This window comes from Pan paniscus, chromosome 1 (genome assembly GCF_029289425.2).
Source record: "Pan paniscus chromosome 1, NHGRI_mPanPan1-v2.0_pri, whole genome shotgun sequence".
Taxonomy (NCBI): domain Eukaryota; kingdom Metazoa; phylum Chordata; class Mammalia; order Primates; family Hominidae; genus Pan; species Pan paniscus.
In genome coordinates, this window is record NC_073249.2 from 125,769,670 (window position 1) to 125,793,249 (window position 23,580).

At 41.2% G+C, this 23,580-nt stretch overlaps 2 protein-coding genes across 3 annotated transcripts; both read right to left on the reverse strand.

Moving 5' to 3' along the window:
• Nucleotides 1-2,222: 2,222 nt before the first annotated feature.
• Nucleotides 2,223-16,371, reverse strand: LOC106635047 (small ribosomal subunit protein uS10-like). The gene is made up of 2 exons (XM_063605456.1): nucleotides 16,239-16,371; nucleotides 2,223-2,690 (listed from the first exon to the last, which is right to left on the reverse strand). Exons 1-2 carry the CDS (start codon nucleotides 16,369-16,371, stop codon nucleotides 2,242-2,244), a joined length of 582 nt encoding a protein of 193 aa, XP_063461526.1. The 3' UTR covers nucleotides 2,223-2,241.
• A 1,353-nt stretch (nucleotides 16,372-17,724) lies between these two features.
• On the reverse strand, nucleotides 17,725-23,364 carry S1PR1 (sphingosine-1-phosphate receptor 1). Of its 2 annotated transcripts, none has more exons than XM_034932152.3 (2): nucleotides 22,251-23,364; nucleotides 17,725-20,422 (listed from the first exon to the last, which is right to left on the reverse strand). In XM_034932152.3, the coding sequence occupies exon 2, from the start codon at nucleotides 20,257-20,259 to the stop codon at nucleotides 19,111-19,113; it is 1,149 nt and encodes a 382-aa protein (XP_034788043.1). In that variant the 5' UTR covers nucleotides 20,260-20,422; nucleotides 22,251-23,364; the 3' UTR covers nucleotides 17,725-19,110. The 2 variants fall into 2 exon arrangements, with proteins under 2 accessions (XP_034788043.1, XP_003808536.1); XM_003808488.5 differs by having other exon boundaries at nucleotides 22,143-23,364.
• Between the last annotated feature and the right edge of the window lie 216 nt (nucleotides 23,365-23,580).

A 23,580-nucleotide genomic window follows, 5' to 3' on the forward strand; every position in this document is an offset into this window, starting at 1 on the left:
ATTAGTCTGCCCTAGCCAATGACTTGCCCAGATGGAGAGTCTGAATTTATTATAGAAGAAGAACAAGAGAAAGAGTAACATTCTGCTTCTGTCTTTCAGAAAGTAGGTTTATACAAGCCTCTTGAAAAGGGATTTGCTGAACTCCCTTGTGAGGCATTAGTATTTTAACAACCAAGCATGGAGATTTCAGATCAATGTGGTTTAAAAACAAAAATAAAAAGAAGGTAACCTGCTTGTCATTAAGATTAAGCTAGGAAGAGTCAGGAAGAAGATAGAATAGAAAGAAAGAAAGACTAGTCCTTTGTTAGTGTGGAGAACTGTGGAAAGCAGAGAGAGAGGGAAATGAACTGGTGAAGGTTGTCCTAATCTCCCCTCCCCCAACTCTTCTGAGTTTGGCCCAGGTAGGGAAAGGGGCACAAGGGAAGCAAAGTTAACTCCAAAGGCAGAGTGGGGGCCACTATTAAAAAGACTCCTCATGAACTCGAAAGACGGGGCTCTGTGTGTGGCATGCTCCCATACAAACCTAGGGACCAAGCCCACCCCTAGGTAGGTCAGACATGGTCAGTCAGAGCGAGGTAGAGAGGACTCAGAAAGAGCAAGCCTCTCTGCTTATCAGAGGCAGGTAAAGCCAGGGCTGGATGAAAGGCCAACCAAACTTCAAAGGGATCTCTAGCACCAGGGGAAACTGAAATGAGGGCAGGTCAGCCAGAGCACACAACAGGACTTTAACCAGACCCAGTGAGACCAACCACAGGTCACACCCACTCAAGCAATCACCCCAGGGCAAGCAGTACCAAATGAGAAGGAGATAATTGGCTGGAGGAGAGCCAAGGCAAGCAGGGAACTGTGGCTGAGGACACCACCTCCTCCCCACCAGCATGAGGTTGCATAGACCTCAGCCCTTCCCCAGGACTCTAGGCAAGCCGAAGAGGAAGAGCCTGAGAGCCTCAGTAATTTTTTTTTTTTTTTTTTCAGACAGAGTTTCACTTTGCCACCCAGGTTGGAGTGCAGTGGTACAATCTAGGTTCACTGCAGCCTCAACCTCCCGGATTCAAGCTATCCTCCTGCCTCAGTCCCCACAAGTAGCTGGGACTACAAGTTCACACCACCACTCCCAGCTAATTTTTGTGTTTTTTGTAGTGATGGCATTTTGCCATGCTGCCCAGGCTGGTCTCCAATTCCTGAGCTCAAGCCATCTGCCCATCTTGGCCTCCCAGAGTGCTGGGATTTCAGGCATGAGCCACCATGCCTGACCTAGCCTCAGCTTTTTTTCGTTTTTGTATTGTTTGGTTTTAGCCTCACCATTTTTATCCAAAGGAGGCAGAACAAGCATTCAAATGGATTAAATTACTGACTGGGACTACATTTTAAACCAGTCATTTAGTTAACGTTATTCCCCCTTCTAACTAGAACGTAAATGTCTGTGAGGGAAGACGGAATAGGATAGACTAAATAAATTCAATTTTCTGCACATCCAAGTTGCAATGTAGGTCAAATTTTGCAATTTCATCATACATTCTTTTTTTGATCTCATGCAAAAAAAGAATCTGAGCACAAAACATAGTTGTTGACTAGCAGAACTTCCAACGGAATGAATTCTTTGAAAAAGCAGGAATATTCATCTAATGAGGCCTGGCTTTAGTGGGGAGGGTCAGTGTAAAGTAGGAAAAAGAAGAGAGGGAACTGACCGTGGCAAGGGTTTTGTCTATTTTGTTCACTGCTCTAATGGCAGTACATGGAGCATAGTAGATGCTCCATAAATATGCGTTAAATGAATGAGTAAATGAACATTTGTTGACTATCATCTATCTTGGGCCAGACGTTAAAAAATATAATTCTATTTATTTATTTATTGAGACAGAGTCTCACTCTGTCACCCAGGCTGGAGTGCAGTGGCACGATCTCAGCAAACTGCAACCTCCACCTCCCAGGTTCAAGCAATTGTCCTGCCTCAGCCTCCCAAGTAGCTGGGACTACAGGTGCATGCCACCATACCCGGCTAATTTTTTGTGTTTTTTTTAGTAGAGATGGGGTTTCACCGTGTTAGCCAGGATGGTCTTGATCTCCTGACCTCATGAGTCGCCTGCCTAGGCCTCCCAAAGTGCTGGGATTACAGGCATGAGCCACTGCACCTGGCCAAATATAATCCTATTTAAATCACACAACAGTCTTTGAAGTTAGTATTATTATCATTATTTTATTTTTTTAACAACTTGTAATCAATTTATTAAAATGGCTTACTTAAGCATCTGCAATGGTGCCTTCCACCTCAACTCCTGGCTCAATACTGATGGAAGTAACCTGCTTAACAATCTCAGAAGGACTGTGCCAGTCAATGAGTCGCTTGTGGATTCTCATCCCGAAACAATCCCATGTCTTAGAACATTCACAAGGAGTTTTTCTTGTAGTGATTCTCAAAGTCTTGGTAGGCATTCGAACTGGTCCTTTCACTTTGAGATTCTTTTCCTTTGCTCCTCTGATCAAGTCAGCACACACCTTCTCCAGGGATTTTACTTTGCGGCTTGTTACAGTGATTCGAATTTGGTGAATTGCCACCTCTGGCTCCACGGGTGTGTTTCCGGAATTCTTTTTTTTTTTTTTTTTTTTTTTTTGAGATGGAGTCTCGCTCTGTCCGCCAGGCTGGAATGCAGTGGCGTGATCTCGGCTCACTGCGAGCTCCGCCCCCCGGGTTCACGCCATTCTCCTGCCTCAGCCTCCTGCGTAGCTGGGACTACAAGCACCTGCCACACCATGCCCGGCTAATTTTTTTTTTTTTTTTTTTTTTTTTTTTTTTTTTTTTTAGTAGAGACGGGCTTTCACCGTGTTAGCCAGGATGGTCTCGATCTCCTGACCTTGTGATCTGTCCACCTCGGCCTCCCAAAGTGCCCGGTATTCTTAAAAGCCATGGCTGCTGCGCGGCTTCCTGACCGACTGTTCCTCACAAGAGCGAACAGTGGTGAGTCAGGAGCAGGAGCTGGCAGATCAGCGATTCCTTTTTTTTTTTTTTTTTTTTGAGACTGAGTCTCACTCTATCACCCAGGCTGGAGTGCAGTGGCGTGATCATGGCTCACTGCAACCTCTGCCTCCCAGGTTCAAGCTATTCTTCTGCCTCAGCCTCCCAAATAGCTGGGATTACAGGCATATGCCACCACACCCGACTAATTTTTTGTATTTTTAGTAGAGACAGAGTTTCGCCATGTTGGCCAGGCTGGTCTCGAACTCCTGACCTTAAGGGATCTGCCCGCCTCGGCCTCCCAAAGTGCTAGGATTACAGGTGTGAGCCACCACGCCAGCCTATCACTATTTTACAAAGAAATGAACTGCATTTCAGCTAGGTTGAATAACTTCTCCAGGGCCACATACCTAGTGTGCGGTAGAGACAGAACTCAAACACAGGCCAAACTGACTACTCTGACTTAATATATTTCCTCGTATGCGGGGAAAAATCTTCATATACTAGAAATTCCATTGATATTTCTCCATTCTGCTTTATATTACAAGAAAGATCCTGATGTTCGTTGGGTGACCAGAGTCCCACTGCAAAAACGATTCTTCCTGGCTGGGTGCTGTGGCTCACACTTGTAATCCTAGCACTTTGGGAGACAGGCAGATCATTTGAGCTCAAAATTTCAAGACCAGCATGGACAACATGGCAAGACCACATCGCTACAAAAAAAAAAAAAATTAGCCGGGCATGGTGGTGCCCACTAAGCCCCAGCTACCTGGGAGACTGAGATGGGAAGATCGCTTCAGCCCAGGAGGCAGAGTTGCAGTGAGCCAAGATCACACTACTGCACTCCAGCCTGGGTGACAGAGCCAGACCCTGTCTCAAAAACAACAACAACAACAACAACAACAGTAAAAAACTCCATGATTCTTCTTGTTCATCACACCACGAAGGTAGCACTGATATTACAGCATTTGTTATATATCTATGTTGAAAAGCTAATAATTTTCTGGCTAGAAAGAAATCACAGGAAAGTAGAAAGAAGTGTGTAGGAGACCACAGTGCAATCCCAGAAAAAGGAAAAGAAATTTTTAAAAGGGAAATCGTAACCCTAATCTGGACTTTAGCTGAAATAAGCATTTTTAATGTCAAAAGACCCCTTGAGCTTGGTGTAATCAAAATAAACAACAACATGGGCCAAATTGCACAAAAATAAGTTCTTTCTTGGGTTTCCAGTGACGTTACCGACCACACAAAACTCCACCGTCTACTGAAATTATAGCCTGTGATTTTATCCTCTGGTGGGTTGTATTTGGTCAAACACCACCATTTTCATTAACATTTGCTACGCCCTTCTGCTTGGATCTGCCACTCCCCCTAAATTCAACAGACATTCACACTGCTGCAGAAGCAAAATCATTGTAATTTCAAAGACTTGCATTCCATTTATCTCAGTTTATAAAAGTTAGCAAGGGCCAGTAGCCTAAGGGTCAAAAGACAATCTGGCTGGATCTAGGAGAAATAAATCTGGAGACGTAAGAATACAATAAAACCAGCAACACAAACCTTTCACTTTTCAACATTGCCTTACTAGCACAACTATGATTTCAAACTAGACAAGGACAAGAGAAACGAGTAGGAGTCAAGAGCGAGTCACTTATCTCTGAAATGAGACAGTTGGGCAGGTTAATCTCTAAGGTTCCTTCCAACTCAGTGAGTCTATGATCATAAATCTGGGGAAGCCTGAGGAAGTTTTCCAGGCTTTACTGTGTAATGGAAAGGCAAAGCCAGCTTCACTGGTGACTCGTTATGTGGGGAATTCGTTAACCTCCCATTTGCCTCAGATGCGCTGCATCCTCTGGGCACTGATAGTAATACACACTTCACAGTATTGTTGTGTATAGCTAATTGAAAAGGACGAAAGTCAGACTTGCCAATACATTTATAAGCTTTTATATATATATATAATCTTTTATATATATATAAGCTTTTTTATATATATATTTATATATATATTTTTATATATATTTATATTTATAAATATATATTTTTATATATATTTATATTTATAAATATATATTTTTATATATATTTATATTTATATATATATTTTTATATATATTTATATTTATAAATATATATTTTTATATATATTTATATTTATAAATATATATTTTTATATATATTTATATTTATAAATATATATTTTTATATATATTTATATTTATAAATATATATTTTTATATATATTTATATATATAAATAAATATATATTTATATATAAATATATATATATAAAATATATAAATATTTATATATAAATATATATATTTATATATAAATATTTATATATAAAATATATAAATATATATATTTATATATATATATATATTTATATATAAATATTTATATATAAAATATATAAATATATAAATATTTATATATAATATATTATATATAAATATTTATATATTTATATATAAATATTTATATATAATATATTATATATAAATATTTATATATATATTTATATATAAATATTTATATATAAAAATATATATATTTATAAATATATAAATATATAAATATATATTTTTATATATAAATATATATTTATATAATATATAATATTATATAATATAAATAAATATTTATATATTTATTTATATAATTTTTATTTTTATATATGAATATATAAATATATATTTTTTAATATATAAATATATAAATTTTTTATGTATAATTTTTTTTATTTTTAATATAAATATATATTTTTTATATATAATATATAATATAAATAAATATTTATATATTTATTTATAGAATTATTTATTATTTTATTATATATTATATTAATAAATTTATATAAATAATACAATAAATATATTATATATATTTATTATTTATTATATATTTATTTCTTTCATAAATAAATATTATATAAATATATATAAATATATTTATATATATAAATATATATAAATATATTTTTATATATAAATAGAAATAAATATATTTATATATTTATATATAAGCTTTTATATATAAGCTTTTTATATATATAAGCTTATATATATATATATGTACATATATATATACATTAAATAGATACCCCGCTGGGTGGGGGGGTCTCACTATGTCATCTAAGCTTTTTTTTTTTTTTCAAGACAGGCTCTTGCTCTGTTGCTCAGGCTAGAGTGCAGTGGCTCAGTCATAGCTCACTGAAGTCTCAAACTTCTGGGCTCAAATGAATCTTCCCGCTTTGGCCTCCTGAGTAGCTGGAACTACCACGCCTGGCTAATTTTTTGTTTTTTTTTTTTTTGGTAGAGACAAGGTCTCTACCAAACTCTCAAACTCCTGGCCTCAAGTGATCCTCTAGATTAACCAGGATTACAAGCACATGCCACTGCACCCACCTGAAGCTTTTAATTTTTGAAGAAATTTTAGAATGGGAAGATGAAGATGGAACCAGCATTTGGAAAGGGTCTGGTATGTAGCATATGATGTGCCTGTCTGAATTTCCCATTATGCTACTACAGTGTACAAGATGTCACCTTTTAGAAAGGTTGAAATGTTGGGAGGCCAAGGCGGGTGGATCACGAGGTCAGGAGATGGAGACCATTCTGGCTAACACGGTGAAACCCCGTCTCTACTAAAAATACGAAAAAATTAGCCAGGTGTGGTGGCGGGCGCCTGTAGTCCCAGCTACTCGGGAGGCTGAGGCAGGAGAACGGCGTGAACCCGGGAGGCGGAGCTTGCAGTAAGCCGAGATAGCGCCACTGCACTCCAGCCTGGGTGACAGAGCCAGACTCCGTCTCAAAAACAAAAAAAGGAAGGTTGAGATGCCACTGTTTCTGTGCCCATCACCATACATTCCATTCACCATACAATGGAAATCAGGAGCTGAAGATGTTTCAGCCAGATATGAAGTAGCCGCAGATGATCAGATATGCCAACTAAGACATCTCCCCATAGTCCTAAAACCTGAGCTAGCCTGTTCCCCAACTCCACCCATGCTTGTCACACTCCAGGCCACCAGACAGAAACTGTTCCAGTGGGGAATTGACTTAGCACCCATAGTGGACCTTCAGGTGAATAGCTCAGCTCTGAGAGCTCAGTTGTTTTAATTTATATTAGATGCCAAAGAGGAGCCCTGGGGTCATGTGCGGATACCATTGTGTTATATTTTGCCTGTATAGGAATTGTTTTTAATCAAATTAGCATCATTTAAAAATTGGGAGATTATACATCAAAGCTCATATGTTCCGCACGCTTTGGAACACTGACAACACTGGGCCAACATCTCAGCTAGCAACAAAGAGCTGGAGTGGGATAAAGACTTCTCCACTGAGATGGACATTCACTCTCAGGCTCATCAGTTTCTCCCCAGGCCACTTCACTCCAGTAAGTCCTCTGCCTGGTTCCTGCAGGTATTTGAGAGCAATCACTGATTCAGAATATCTGAATATCTAAGCAGACAAGAAAAACTACATCTGAGTATACCAGGAAAGCTTCTCAAGTCTCCTCAACTGCCTAGATGATGCAATGGCCTCAGGATTTAAGTGGCTACCCCCACCTAGTCTTGAAGCTGAGATCTATCCTAGGGACTCCTGAAAACCAAATGATAGAGGTACACTGGCTAGCTCAGTGCTGTGGCAAACAGGCTGAAGATCATTACAACACTCTAACAAAGAGATCAGGGCCAGGCCAGAAGTTCTGTTTTAATATTACAATTGCTTTTCAACTGCTTTGCCATGCATGGTATATAAAATGCCATTTTATGAGATATGTTAATTAAAGAACAATTATATGGAGACATTTCAATCATATAAAGAGCTATTTCAGTCTACTTAAAGCTGAATTCAAATAGTGCTTCACTTAAAGTCAATGCTTTCTAGATCCTATGATTCTCTTCAATAAAAATATACCGTTTCATGGAAAGCACTGTAAATCAAAGATCCTGATCTTAGCAAAGCTAACAGATAGATCTTTATTTTCCCAAGGCCCATAACTTGGCTCATTTTAGGGAAATTACTTTCGTTTCTATTACAGTTTCTTGTATATGGTGGTTGTCAGCCTGAATGCCAGTCCCTGAGTCAGGTCCTACTTGTGGGAAAGAGCTCCAGATACTTAGACTTTTATGTTAGTTCATCCCATTAAGGGGCTTATGCTTTGTTATCCTTTTCTGAACCTTGGCAGGGCCTCTTCATTCTCTTACAAGTTAAGTGAAAAGCAAAACTCTGCACTGAGCTGTTAATGATTCCTAGTGAGCCATGAAATGTGAATGGTGTTTGTCCTAAGGGATTGTTCAAGTAGGCAGCCACAAATCCCAGGGACACCCTGCCAGTTCAAAACTACGGGAAACAAAGTTGCACCCTCAATTTGTGCTCCTCCTTAAACTTAACCAAAAAAGGAATTCGGGAAGAGGAAATGATGCTGCCAACTTCAATAGCTTTAGCCAGGATGTCACAGCCTCTGATATAGAGTGAATACTATGGATTTCCTCCAAATTAAATAAAAATTCATGGAGTGACATAAAGAATGGAGATCGTTTATAACACAGAGAAACTATAGTAAGCCCCAATGTCTAAAACTTCTTTTGTATGGAAGACAAAATCCTCTTTTTACCTTTAGATAGATTTAAATGAAAGTAGGGAAGAAGTAAAAGTACTTTAACAATAAGAAAATGTCCCGATTACTATGCTTCAAATAGAAGTTTCCTGCCAGTTACCAGTGCATTCTTGATAATGAAATGCAAAGACTAATGTGAACTTACTATGGTAACACAGACATTTAATTCCATATAAGTCAAAATTCAGCAAACCACTGGTAACATCAGCTGGCAGTGCCAGAACTCAACCGTGACATGACCAGAGGCAGGTGTGGTAGACTGAAAACTGCCCTCACCAGGGAAGAAATCACACCATTTGATGACAGCATGACTTTACAATAAAAGTCATCCCTTGTGTGCTTTTATATCTTCAATGTTTATTTAATTCCTCCAAATACCCCACAAGTTTTTCTATCCATTAGCAAAAATTATATAGAAAGAACTGTATTTTACAAGAGACTCTGAGCCCTAGAGAATTAGAAAATCATAGATTGCTTTCCAAAAGCCACCTATCTGAAGAGCGTGTTGTATTTTATTTATTTATTTTTACTTCCATCTCCCTTTCCTGGTACATGTTGTATTTTAAAACACAAAGAAAATAACTGTCCATTCTTCAAGTAAAAATGTTTAGATTCAAGTGTGTGAAAGGTAAAAAAGGAAAAGAAAAAAATAAAATTATAAAAATACTTCAGATTTTTCAAACAATGTTGAACATTGCATTGAGTTAATACATTTATTCTAAACTGTTACTTTGGGGGCAGAACTAGTTCATTAATTGATTCCTTTTTGGAGAAGACAAACAAAAGATTGATTTTTTTTCCCTAGGGAAAAATCCAATGTATATTTAGGTATCCTAAGTGTTCAGAGCAGCTAACTACTGGCAGCTAACTAGTGACACTAGTAGTTTGTTGCCCCGAACACATAGGTGTTAACACACAAACTTCAAATATATACTCTAGTGCCTTGATTAGCGTTTAACCTAGACTTTGTCAGAATGCCCAACACTGGCCTTTTTATAAATCTAAGAGAAAACCCAGATGAGTGTAGAAAGATGCCAAATAATTCTAGGAATCAAACGCTTCTACATCTCTGAAGACCACATAAATCTCGGCACAACTCTTGTGCCTACAGTACCCCTTTAAGGAAAGAACACTGCAATCCAGATATTCTTCACGCTGGTATGAAGTTCAGCAACAATACTGGCTTGCATCAAATTTCTTAGAAAATGAACTGAGAGTAGAGGCTGGGCATGGTGGCTCATGCCTGTAATCCTAGCACTTGGGATGCCTAGGCAGGAGTATTGCTTGAGCTCAGGAGTTCGAGACCAGCCTGAAAAACATAGTGAGACCCTGTCTGTATTAAAAATAAAATAATAAAAGTTAAAAAAAAAAAGAACTGAGAGCAGACTCCATTTGATACAAAATCTCTTACAGATGTTTATATTATTTTAACACATTTCAATTTTCGCTAATTAGGCCCACAATTCAAAATCACTATTTTTTGAAAAAACAACATAAAACACTAAACGAGCATAGTTTTTTTAACAGAAAAATTAATACAGTGGATATATAAAGTGAGATGATGTATATTATGTATATATTATGGTGTATATTATGTATATTATATGGGCCTTTTTGCTTCTTTACAATTAGAAGGTCCAAGGCTGGGCACAGTGGCTCATGCCTGTAATCCCAGCATTTTAGGCGGCAAGGCAGGAGGATTGCTTGAAGCCAGCAGTTCAAGACTGGTCTGGACAACAAGGTGAGACCCCTGTCCCCAAAACCATCTCTACTGAAAAAAAAAAAAAAAAAAAGTAGCCAACATGGCATGCACCTTGTAGTCCCAGCTACACAGGAGACTGAGGCCAGAGGATCGCTTAGTTTGAGGCTGCAGTGAGCTAGGATCACGACGCTGTACTCCAGACTGGGTGACAGAGCAAGACCCTGTCTCCTTAATAAATACATGAAAGAAAGCTCTTGTGGTTGTGTCTTCTAAATTTCTTTCTTTTTTTTTTTTTTTTTTTGAGATGGTGTCTTGCTCTGTCGCCCAGGCTGGCGTGCAGTGGCACAATCTCGGCTCACTGCAACCTCCACCTCCCGGGTTCAAGTGATTCTCTTGCCTCAGCCTCCCAAGTAGCTGGGATTTCAGGCACATACCACCACCCCTGGCTAATTTTTGTATTTTTAGTAAAGATGAGTTTTCACCAAGTTGGTCAGGCTAGTCTGGAACTGCTGACCTCGTGATCTGCTCACCTCGGCCTCCCAAAGTGCTGGGATTACAGGTGTGAGCCACTGCACCCGGCCCTAAATTTCTTATGATTCTGCAACTCCTACTATTATAGTATAAATAGTATATATAGTAAAAATAGGTTCCTATTATAGTATAAATATGTAGCTGGAAAAAGTGTTGATATAAAATATTCAGTCAATTGAGGCAAAGCATTTTACAGATTGAATAATCTAGGTAATTCTTTGGTACCCTAATTCACTTTGCACGTGTGAATGGGAATATGAAAATCTGTGTTTTTCTAAACGCTGCCTTGACCAGCATCTAGACAAGGAAGAGAAACCAAGAACTATTTCTGCAGGTGGCCACATGAAGCTCGCTGAAGCAGAACAGCATGTGAGAACTAACCACTATTTCTGGTACCTCAAAAGATCTGCAGAAGCTTGGTGAGAGAAGACTTTTCAGGCAGATGATAGTTAATGTCTTTACAAGTGATTTAGCACAAGTCTTCTCTTATTATAGAACATAACTTTACTGGTGACCTGAATTTGTTTTTCTCTGAAGTGTCTAGACAGGAGCAAGAGAAACTCTGAAATTAGAAATAAATATACTCTCCTTTGTACAAAACATTGAAGCTACTCATCCTCCCACCAGCAGACATTATGCTTTGAGGGGTAGATCTGTTAATGGCGAGCAGGTATCTGAGCTATTGGCATTCTCAAGAGACTTCCTGATAGAAATGGCACACAAATGTGAGCAGGTCAACTTGGATTCAGTAGAGCTGGTGTATAAGATGAGTGCAGAGTTCTTGGGCTGCACAAGGAGTTATCCCCAGCTCCCTGACCTCAAGCAATCACTGAACATACAGCACACAAACGACCTACCTAGGCTGCTCTCTCAAGTCCTCTACATGACTTGCAATGGCTCACTAGTAGATAAGTCTGCTTATCCTCTTGAGTTGTGAATTTTTCTCTCCTTTCCTTTTCATCCAAGTTGAATAAGGACACCACCTATGACTTATTCAAACGTACACTTCATCTGCACATTATAAACCAAGCAGCTCCACCTAGCACAGTTCACAATAGGGATCTAGGAAGAAAAACACAAACTAAGGAGAGATAGAAACTGAAGACAATGTTGAATGCTTTTATTTTACAGAGTTGCTTCTTGATCACATGGGGACTAGATGCTGAAAAATAGAATACAAATACTGATATTTACAACACCACCCAATAACATAAGGAACTTCTCTCCGTTCCAAATATGAGTTTATTCTTCATTATTTAATTTTAAGTAATTTAGAGATATAAATTAAATAAAAGCCAATGATGAAAAGCTGCCAATATTAATTGTATTTGTTAAATGAAATTATTTTAGACTGCTAAAGAACTCAATATATTAGAGGAAGTGTACAACAATGAACAAACTCATGGGAAAAAAAGAATTGTTTCTTGGCTGGGTGCCGTGATGCACGTCTATAATCCCAGCACTTTGAGAGGCCGAGGCAGGTGGGTCGCTTGAGCCCAGGAGTTCGAGACCAGCCTGGCCAACGTGGTGAAACCCCGTCTCTACTAAAAACAGAAAAATTAGCCTGGCGTAGTGGCACACGCCTGTAATCTCAGCTACTCATGAGGCTGAGGCAGGAAAATCGCTTGAACCTGAGAGGCAGAAGTTGCAGTGAGCCGAGATCGCATCACTGCACTCCAGCCTGAGCGACAGAGTGAGACTCCGTCTCAAAAAAGGAAAAAAAAGAAAGAATTTTGTCTTGCCATATCAAGGTCCCTGGACCCCAAAGGGAGGGAGCCACAGGAGTGCCAGAGCTGAAGGAATGAATCCTGTGAGCTCTAGGAAGGCAGAACCTCTGTTTATATTTGCCCCTAGATCCACAGCACAGAGCACAGGGCAAGCATTCTTGTTGAATGGATGAGTGGGTGAGTTTGCCGACCTATGAAGAGGAATGGGAGTAGGAAGCATGACCCACACCAGTAACTTTTTCCAAGGTTTTTCTTTCTGCCCTGGTATCAACAAAGCAGCAGAAAAGTGGAGTAATAATAGTAGTAGAGCTCTGGGGAAATGGATAAACAATTTCCTACGTCTCCCTGCTCCTTGTTAGCTGAGGTAACCATGCCCCCTCTTTCCTGTTTCTATTTCTGCTTTGTATCTAATCAGTCTGTCCAAGGAGCAGTGCAGCACCTGAGGCATTTCTTCTCTGTCCAGTTACTCCCAGAGCTGGCTGAAAGAAAGACCCCTCAGACAGGGGGATGCAGGTAACAATGTGTCTGGCTGCAAGCTTATAAAACTCACAGGATGGGTACACGTGGACATAGAGATGGAAACAGGCTGGTCATGATGGCTCACGCCTGTAATTCTAGCACTTTGGATAACCAAGGTGGAAGGATTGCTTGAGGTAAGGAGTGTGGGAACAACCTAGGCAATAAAGTGAGACCCTGTCTCTACAAAAATAAATAATTAGCCAGGTGTGGTGGCACACACCTATAGTCCCAGCTACTCTGGAAGCTGAGATGGGAGGATTGCTTGAGCCTAGAAGTTCCAGGTTGCAGTGAGCTATGGTCACACCACTCCCCTCCAGCATGGGCAACAGAGTGAGACCCTCCAAAATAAATAAATAAGGGAACAATAGACACCGGTGTCTACTAGAAGGGAGAGAGAGGGAGGGGGACAATGGCTAATAAACTAGTTGTTGGGTACTATGCTCACTACCACAGTGATGGGATCATTCACACCCCAAACCTCAACATCACAGCAATATGCCAATGTAACAAACCTGCACATGTTCCCCTTGAATCTAATATAAAAGCTGAAATTATTAAAAAATAGATCCACAGGAACATAAGCTTGTCTTCCATATCCTTTGTGCTCTGCTATCTCTTCTAACAATGCAGTGCTTATACCCAGGGCGAGTGTTATTATCTGAATGAATGCCTTTTATAGGTTTGGTCAGGTGGCCATGATAAGAAATTGGCACACTCCAATTTGTATGTCTTCAATACTAATATGTTTACATATCCTTGCAATGTATACAAGGTCCATTCTTCATAAGGCTATTTACAACCCATCATATATTCCTAAAACTGAAATCCAAATGTCAATAAACTTTTATTGTGACAGTTTCATTACATCTCTAGACTCTTTCAAGACACAGAAATTCTTCAGGGATTACAAATACCAATACTAAGCCAAATTCTCATCCTATGGAAGCAAAGAGTATCATCATGTCACAATTATTTAGCATTCTTAAGTTTTATTTCTGGGTCATGGGATAATACTTAAAAAGCGTATTTCCCTTTTATGAAACACTTTGGAATCTTTTCCACATTCTTTCTTTTTTTTTTCTTTTTTTTTTTTTTATTGAGACAGGATCTCACTCTGTCACCCAGGCTGGAGTTGGAATGCAGTGGCCGGATCTCGGCTCACTGCAACCTCCACTTCCTGGACTCAAGTGATTCTCCAGACTCAGCCATCCAAATAGCTGGGACTACAGGTGTGAGCCATCATGCTCAGCTAATTTTTTTTTGTATTTTTTGTAGAAACGGGTGTTGCCATGTTGCCCAGGCTGATCTTGAACTCCTGAGCTCAAAGCTATCCTCCTGCTTCGGCCTCCCAAAGTGCTGGGACTACAGGCGTGAGCCACTGTGCACGGCTGCCACTTTCTACTGAACTTCATGGAACCTTCCCACAATTTCACAGAGAAAGTCTCATATAGTCCTTATACTCAGAAGTGAAAGTCTAGCATATTGATATTTTTAAATTTCACTGGTCTTAAGAATATGATTACATAAGTTTAGACAAATATACACATCTGAGTGAACAAGGTCCTAAAAATTAAGATAAAGAGCTTTGCTAACAACCTAGAAATTTCCCTCGTGTTCCTTTCCAGTTTATCCTCTTACCCCAGGCAACCACTGTGCAGATTTATACCTCCATATATTAGTTTTGCCTATTCTGGAACTTTTACATAAAGGAAATCATGACGTATGTTCTCTTTTGTGGTTGCATAAGAGGTTTAAAATTCATGAAAACGGTTGCAAGATTAGTAGTAGGTCCTTTTTTGTTGCTGAATAATATTCCATTGTATTAATTTACCATGGTGTATTTATCCATTACTGATATGGAAGCTTCTGGTTGGATATATGAAGATACTTCATATATCAAGGTTGGATTACATAAAATGTAGCAATTCCTGTTCACTCAAGTCCACAGTCCACACTTGGCTCTTGCTAATGACTATAACCAGAGCTAAGTCTAATTTTTTAATCCTTTAGTCCTCAAAGGGATAAAAAAGAGAGCACGGGAAAAACAGAAATTACTTGAGAGTCTGAATCCAAGAAGAAAGTGTAGGGAACAAGAGATCGGATGTATTAGGAGAGATATCTTCAACATGAACCCAAACTACTCTGGGTCCTGGTTCTTGTCAAAGATTGTGAAAGACTGAAATAAATGCAGGTCTAACCCCTCACTATGCTCTTCCTCCTATCTCTCCTAGCTTTTTAAACCACTGGTTTAAAATCCTCTTTATAGATAATCCATATAAGGCCTTTAGTTATTCAAGTAAACCTTGCTTGCTTGAATGTTCTGAGAGACAACTCTAGTTCCACTTAGTATTGCAGTGAAGGCAATGGTGTATGTTAAAAAGTATTTTGAGTCCCTTTTCTTGGACCATGTGAAGTACACATCAAAAGAGCAGGAGGGAAGGTTGGAGAAAATGTTGTAGTTTATTATGATTTCTCATCATCATACATTTACTGTGTCCACAAGGAAATAATACTCTGATAGTCTCTACAAAAGTTTCTTTTAGTTATTTGTGATTCCTCCCTCAAGGTATTTATAACCTATTTAGAGAAAACACAGACAAATCTATGGGAGGATTACTTGAGCCCAGGAATTAAAGACCAGCCTGGGCAACATACTGAGATCCTGTCTCTACAAAATATTAAAAAAAAAAAATCAGCCAGGCATGGTGGCACGTGCCTGTGGTCCCAGCTACTTGGGAGGCTTGGGGCAGGAAGATCACTTGAGCCCAAGAATTCAAGGCTGCAGTGAGCTATGATTGTGCCACTGCATACTAGCCTGGGCAAGAAGGCAACACCTCATTTCTAAAAAATAAATAGAACATTTTTAAAACAATTAAATGTTTCTCCTTCTAAGGAGATGTAAAAGCAAGAATAATAATTTGTCTTATATAACATTTTGATTTGAATATTCTGTAAAATTGTAATCACATTTAATATTGTTGGGGATAAAGTATTATATGATGTTACTTCATAACTTTCCTGACTATTGTGAGTCAATTGAACTTTTTACAAGAATATGTCAAGTATTGTCCAGGATCTGTTTCACTCCTCTTGAAAAACACTACAATTTTAAAATCAAAGCCTTATATGTGTATTTTTTAGTACAAACATATAATTACTAAGATTTTTTTCTCATTCTTACTTCTGAGAATACACTGAATTAAAACCAGATATTCATGTTGGGAGACAACCAAGGATTCCTTCTTCTTAAGTCTTTGCTTCTTGGTCTGATCTGGGGCTCTACCACACATGTGCCCAGGAAAACCACAGTCCATGACTACCCAGCTTTCTTGGAATGAAATGCACAGTCTGGAGTTTCCAGGAAGAAAGTACATCTAATCACTGGATAATGTGGTCACAGGGGGAAAAGTGTCACCAAAGAGCTCCCCATCTCCCAAAGCCAGCCACCTTATCCCATCTTTCCCCATATCATGAATCACTACTGTGCTTATGAAGATAAGTCTGAGAATATGAACATTTTATCTTCCACAGAAACACAAAATGGACATACTTTTCCATTATGCTTGACTCTGTAATGAAAGTCTAGGAAGTGAATGTAACATGAAATCATTCCTTCCGCCTTAGCAGACAGATGGAGAGAGACATTCCAGTTTGTTTCCAGCCTTTTGTCTTTGGAGCATTTTTGGCATTTCCTTCAGGAAACTGGAGGTTGTGACCTAAGGTTTCCTTAGTGAACACATTTCTGTTTCCCACAGTTAACCTTACCCAGAAATGACATCTACTCTATTAGGTGAGGTTTATCTTCATGTCCCAACTGTGTCCTGTGCATATACAATGACACTTGAAAGCACAAATTCTGAAAGTAGCAAAAAGATTAGAGAGCCAAACATGCCAAAATACTTTAATCCCCCAAAAGATGACAATAATCAAAAACAAGAATTAACTATTACAATAAGCCTGTGAGGCTTGCAAAGTGCCTTCATTTTGTAGTTGGAAAAATTAATGACTGAGAATATTAATGCTTTCAGATACTATGAATTGAAGGTTTTCAGATGAAACTGTTATGCTACTCAGCCCACATTTTATAGCTAGCTGCTTCACTGATACTGTATACTTCTATGTGGTTCAGAAGATAGGCTGGGAGAAGCCAAGACAGTGTCCTGAAAAAAAAAAACAAACACATGATTTAATACCCATATCCATATCCCCACTTCCCCAACATGTTGGTGAAAGGCCAAGAATGTATGCTTTTTTGATGGGTTTTCAATGATGATTGAGTCTCATCATTTAAACTAGATTTACAACCACATTTTTGTATATAATTTCTTTAAAAGCCCATATTTGATGACAGAATTATTGTATTTAATTTATTTGGCTTAAATGCAATTTAAAACTCAAACAATTCTACTTACTAGCCAATGTGGTATTCAGAAGGTTGGTGGTTTTTATCTCATTCTTTACTACTCTTCAGTGTTAACTTATTGAAGTTTCTCTTCCTGAAAAAGATAGAGTGGTTTCTAAACAAACCACATTTTTTTTCACACCCTAGTTAAGGTAAAAATCCTTTAAAGAATAATAGAAATTTGTCCTTAACTTTGATTCCAAAGAGCTACACAATCCAATAGATGACTCAATAATTATTTTTAAGAATGCTCTTCACAAAGGGATCTTTAAAAAAATCAGTTTATTAATGTTTAAAAGTTGATAAAGCTATGTGCAAAATGATCCACAAAAGTCAGAAACCTATTAAATACTATTCTTTTTAAAAAAAACAAGACATCTCTTGGTTTAATTGCACTGAAAACCATACTAAAGAGACAGTAATATATTTTTATTCTTTGTAATATTTATACATATCTTCAATTACTATCTAATGAACAGCTGGACTGAAAAGTTTCTGGCATTCCCTACCAGTTAAAGTAATGCTTTTAAGGGCACAAGAGGGTGGTATTTTCTTAAGAAATACACATTCAATGGTGTTAACACAGGTTAGAAAAATCCAATAAAATGACTTCTGCTGAAACAAATACATTCAAAAATCATGAAAAGTACTTTTAACACAACAAAATACAACCATGTTGTTGCTTGAAATGAATCACACAACATTCTGAAATAAACATCAACAAAAGTGCCAAAGACAGATGTCATATTTGTTAGACTCATTTGCTAAGAAATCTCCCTTGGTTTGCAAAAGTTAATCCATTCGGTTTTCACTTTGTTTTGCTTGTCTGTTTCTCCTAGGACACCAAGGATCCTGGCTAATATCATTTAGATAAAGTGGGCTTCCTTATGCAGATTTCAGTTTCAGTGGATATGAAATGGTAACACATTTCATTGAAAAGATGTTTTTTAAAGAAATCAAAGTGACTTCAACCAAATTCCAAAAAACGGATCCCGCTTACATGGAAACTTTGGCCTCAGCGAAGGACATTGTTTTACACCTCCAAACCATCTTCATCTTCCCACAGCCTACGTACTCAACATAGCCTATTTGCTATAGATGATCGATCATTCCACAACCCCAGCTCTGATAACTCTCAGGTAGTTAAAGTATAAAGTAAAAGAACTTTGAGGAGGGGTATGAAGGGAAGGGAGGGTGGGGTGTGGGATGTACAGGGCATCCCTAAAGAAGCAGAAGTGCACACACTCACTTGGGTTTGAAACTAAAGTGAAGAAAAACATCTCCTCAAAGCTCCAGACAAAGAGACGCTTTCACATGGGGACATTAGTCTTTGAGGAGGGGCCAAATGAACCCTTTAGGAGCTTGACAATGCTAGACCTTTGGCTCAGTGCAAAATCAAAGCTCCAGGGGGGTAGAAAATATATTCCAGGCCGGGACCTGATCTCCACCCTTCCCAGTGCATTGTTCACAGGAACTAACTCTACCCACCAACACCCGACACCACCAGGCTGTTCGTATTCTCCCCCTTCCTCCCTCTGGCTTGCAGCAGCTCCTCCCTGGCAGCAGTCGAAGCCCAGAGATTTTTTTCCAAACACTGGGGTGGCCAGCGACCAAGTAAAGAGCGCTTCCGGTGGGTGGACAGCTTCCAGTTCTAGGAAGAAGAGTTGACGTTTCCAGAAGACATAATGGTCTCTGGGTTGTCCCCATCGTCCTTCTGGGGGTGGGAGGAATTGTCCGATTTGCTGCGGCTGAATTCCATGCCGGCGATGATGGGTCGCTTGAATTTGCCAGCAGAGTCTCCGCTCGGGCACTTGCAGCAGGACATGATCCGGATGAAGGCCCGACGCATCTCCTTGTTGGTCAGAGTGTAAATGATGGGGTTGGTGCCGGAGTTGAGCACAGCTAACACCAGGAAGTACTCCGCTCTGAAGAGGATGTCACAGGTCTTCACCTTGCAGCCCACATCCAGCAGGAGCAGGATGAAGAGCGGTGCCCAGCAGGCGATGAAGACGCTCAGGACGATAATTACGGTCTTGAGCAGCGCCAGCGACTTCTCAGAGCTGCGGCTGGCCTTGGAAATGTTCTTGCGGAACGTCAGGCGGCGGCTCCGAGTCCTGACCAAGGAGTAGATTCTGCAGTACAGAATGACGATGGAGAGCAGAAGCAGAGTGAAGACCGTGGTGCAGAAGAGGATATAGTGCTTGTGGTAGAGCGGCAGCACGGTGGAGCAGCTGGACAGCGCACTGATGCAGTTCCAGCCCATGATAGGCAGGCCACCCAGGATGAGGGAGATGACCCAGCAGGCGCTGATCAGCAGGAAGAGGCGGAAGTTATTGCTCCCGTTGTGGAGTTTCATTTTCAGCATTGTGATATAGCGCTCAATGGCGATGGCGAGGAGACTGAACACAGAGGCTGACAGGGCCACAAACATACTCCCTTCCCGCAGAAACCACTGGGCGGGAGTGAGTTTGTAGGTGGTGGCCCCAGACAAGAGCAGGTTAGCTGTGTAGGCTACTCCTGCCAACAGGTCTGAGAGGGCCAGATTGCCAATAAAATAGTACATGGGTCGGTGGAATTTCTTGGTTTTCCAAATGGTCAGCAAGACAAAGATGTTCTCCAGGATGATAAAGCAGCAGATGAGAATGAACACCACCGAGGTCAGTTTAATGCTGTTCTCCTTGTCCGCGCTGATATTCAGCTTCCCCGTGTAGTTGTAATGCCGGACGATGATATCATAGTTGACGTAGTCAGAGACCGAGCTGCGGTGGGCCTTGACCAGCGGGACGCTGGTGGACCCCATGGTGCCAACCCTGTGTCCCCAGGAAGCCGGGGTGGCGCTACTGCAGACGAACGCTAGAGGGCGAGGCAAGAGAGCCTTCACTGGCTTCAGGGGTGGTTCGATGAGTGATCCAGGCTTTTTGTGTAGCTTTTCCTTGGCTGGAGAGGGCCTCGGAAACCGCAGCCTTAAACAAGTCAGAGGAGAGAGTCAGGGAAAGAGCCACAGCATACTGGCATAATTCATTCTAGCTAAGGCACTGCTCCAATTGTGTTGTTGTTGATTTGTTTTAAAGAAACTTGGGGAGAGCTCAGGGAGAGAGATTTTTTTTAAAAAATCAAATGATCTTTTTTTCTTCCTTTTTTTTTCTTTTTTCAAAAAAGGAAGAGGGGGAAGAAAAAGAGAGGGAGAAACTCTATGGCCACATTCACTCAAAGGGAAATGGGAATTACGATGTTGGCTGTGGGTTGACAAAAAAAAAAAAAAAGATGATGAAAAGGAAAACAAGGAGTGGGAGGAATGGGAAACCTAGAGAACTACACCCCATTTTAACTCCACTCCTGCCCTCTCACCACCCCACACCCCCTCACCCCCGGATTTCCAGCCATGAGATTCTCTGAAGCAGTCACCAGCTCAGCTGCACGCTCAATACCAGCCCACGTCTCTCCTCGGAAAAGACTCAACTGCCAGTCTGAGGGCGAAGACACACACCTCTGTCCCCCATGCCCACCCCCAGCCCCCCAGTTCAAAGATACTAGCACCACCTCCTAATTGCCATGCAAGAAATCAGAGTTGCAGGAAAATCATTTGAAAGCGTAAGCCATTTGGGGGCTCTATTAATAACTCTCTAGGAGCAGGTGTGCTTAGGGTCCGAGGGCGCAGTGAGGTGTGGGCAGCCAGGCCCGCCCCGCCTTGCCGTAAACAGGAAAGCTTAGCGCCTCCGTGAAGCGACTGCCTTTTCTTTCTTCTTCTTATTCTACCCGCCTCCCCCCGCGCCCCCCCACCACCCCCCACCCCAAGCCAGGGCAAGTAAATTTAAAGGTATTCAGTTAAAACCATTCATAACAGATTGCAGCAAATCCCAGAAGTTTCGTACATTAGTTGATTGCATAAATATTTTTTGCTTTGTTTAGTTTAGCCAAAACATACACAAAAGAGAGAAATCAAACTACTCATGACAGCCATAATACATGCTACCACATTTCTAATTTCGATCGCAAAACTACTCTTCAGAAACTCACATTAAACTGCTCCCTGGTGCATTGCTAAATTTGCGTGGGCAGTTTTATTTACTGCAGTCCCCCAACACGTTGACTCCTCTCCTAGGACTAGAAAGTTACAAAGAAACTTTCTAAGACGGCACTGGTCAGCAGAAGTCTACTTCTAAGTTGCTTAAATATTTCAAGGTAATGCAGCAATGCAATAAAATGAGGTAATAGAGATGAGAACAATCCCAGCAACTCCGCGAACAGCAGAGGCTGCTCAAGCCAAGAAGTTCCGCATTTTCCCCCAACTAATGTTATACCCTGCTCCTGGGCAGTACTAATTTAAGCCATTACCCACGCTCCACACCACCCACCATATTCTTTGTCTATAGGATTTCCAAAATTTAACGCCTTCCCTCCTATTCCTCCGACCAACTGCAATTTTCACTGCCCCTACACCCGTAGGTTCCACAGTTGGGAATTAACCTTTTTTCTGAACTCCATAAATCACAAGTGCCCAAGAACAATCTGATCGAGATGGGCTCCTTAGTAGCCCAGAGATGCAAATTTTCAGCGCCCGGAGATGCATGTTTTCAAAGTTTTTGTTTGCCTCGTTCGACTTAAAAATTCGTTTCTGACACCTAAGCCCTACCACAACCGGGCTCCCCGCGCCCGCGACCCCCGCCATTCGCCGCCCCCTACCTCGCTCAAGCAGGGCGAAGTTGCGTTCGGAGAGCCCGGGATCTGTACGGCTCGCTTCGCATCTTGCTGCTGCCCCCGACTGACTGCGTAGTGCTCTCGCAAACTTACTCGAGTCGGGGTCCCCTCCCTCCGCAGCGGAGCACTCCAATGGCCAGTCCCGCTCGCCGCGGCCAGTTCCCTGCCTGCTACGCGAAGTCACCCAGCGCCGCGCCAAGGCTGGGTGGTTTCTTCAGGAAGAGGCTGGGAGGGGTTAATGCCTTAACCCCCCACGCCCTCTGTCAGCTGGGGGCCCCCGGATCTGAACTGCTGAGATGCACTGTCCAGGAAAGATCTGGGGCAGAAGCAAAAAAAAAAAAAAAAAAAAAAAAGAACCCCTCCTCCCCAAACAACAAATGAAAGAAAAAAAGAGAGAGAGAGAAGGGGCGGAGCCCGGTAACCCCTGGATTCTACTGTATAAATCACTGCCCTCGCCCAGATAGACGCTGATCCCTGGCTGTGGAGAGGATTCTCCCGAGCCCCTGAAAAAAAAAAAAAGGTGGAGAGACTTTGAAAACTTTTCTCTCGAAAAGTCTGAGGAGGCAGAGGACGGCCCGGAGTCTCGTAGCGCACCGCCCTGGTCCCACACCCCCCGCAGCCCTAGGAGGATCGGTGTGCTGAGCTTGTGGCCAGGAGCTCCCCGAGCCACTTTCGCGCGAGCAGCAGAAAACCTGAGCCGCGGCCCGGCGAGTGTCGGCGGCGCTCTGGGGAGGAGAGGCTGGGAAGGGGCTGCGAGAGGTACGGAGGAGACAAGCAGCCCGGGAGGGAGAATGAACCGGGAGGTTCCTGTACTCCCCCCGCCACCCCAGATCCTGGTGCTACTCGAAACTGCGGTCTGAGGGGCAGTGGCTTTCCCAGAGTGCACAGAGAAATGAACCGGCGCCGGTTTTGGTGTTGGGCGAGGGGTTTCCCTCAGCTGAGCACAAAGTCAGGCTGTGTGTCCCAGATTCTGGCCAATGGAGAGGTCGTTGAGGGGGTGGGCTGCTGCTGAGTCCTGAGAGATTCAAAACGCCTGGGCAGCTCAGGAATTTCCAAAGGGGAAGATTCTCGGCCAGGAGCTGCGGAGCAACTGCAGCTGCCCAGCAGGAGCCGGCACCCTTCTCTCACATTCTGCTTGGGAGTCGACTCAGAGGCCTCAAATCTCATTACTAGCACTTTGCCCACCCTTTTCTTTTGCTTAGGTGCTACTTAAGAACGTGAGGCTGAGAGGCGGCCTTGGTCAGATCTGCCTGCGTGACAAGCTCAGGACAGGACGCTTCTGCCCTTGCATTACTGTTGTAAAAGTTTCCACCCAGTCCCTGGTCGCACTGCGTTCCCATCCCGGCAGATGTGAACTCAAAAACTTCCTCCGCTGTGCAGTTTCAATTGGCAGACACACCCTGTACCTGAATGACTCAGAAGG

Excerpts from the sequence above, each read along its gene's own strand:
- LOC106635047 (XM_063605456.1), bottom strand. The coding sequence starts at position 16,371 with ATGGACTGTGGTTTTCCTGGGCACATGTGTGGTAGAGCCCCAGATCAG. Across the intron at positions 2,691-16,238 it reads AATTCAGTGTATTCTCAGAA|CCCGGGGGGCGGAGCTCGCA; the intron begins GTAAGAATGAGA and ends GAATGGCGTGAA.
- S1PR1 (XM_034932152.3), bottom strand. The coding sequence starts at position 20,259 with ATGGGGTCCACCAGCGTCCCGCTGGTCAAGGCCCACCGCAGCTCGGTC.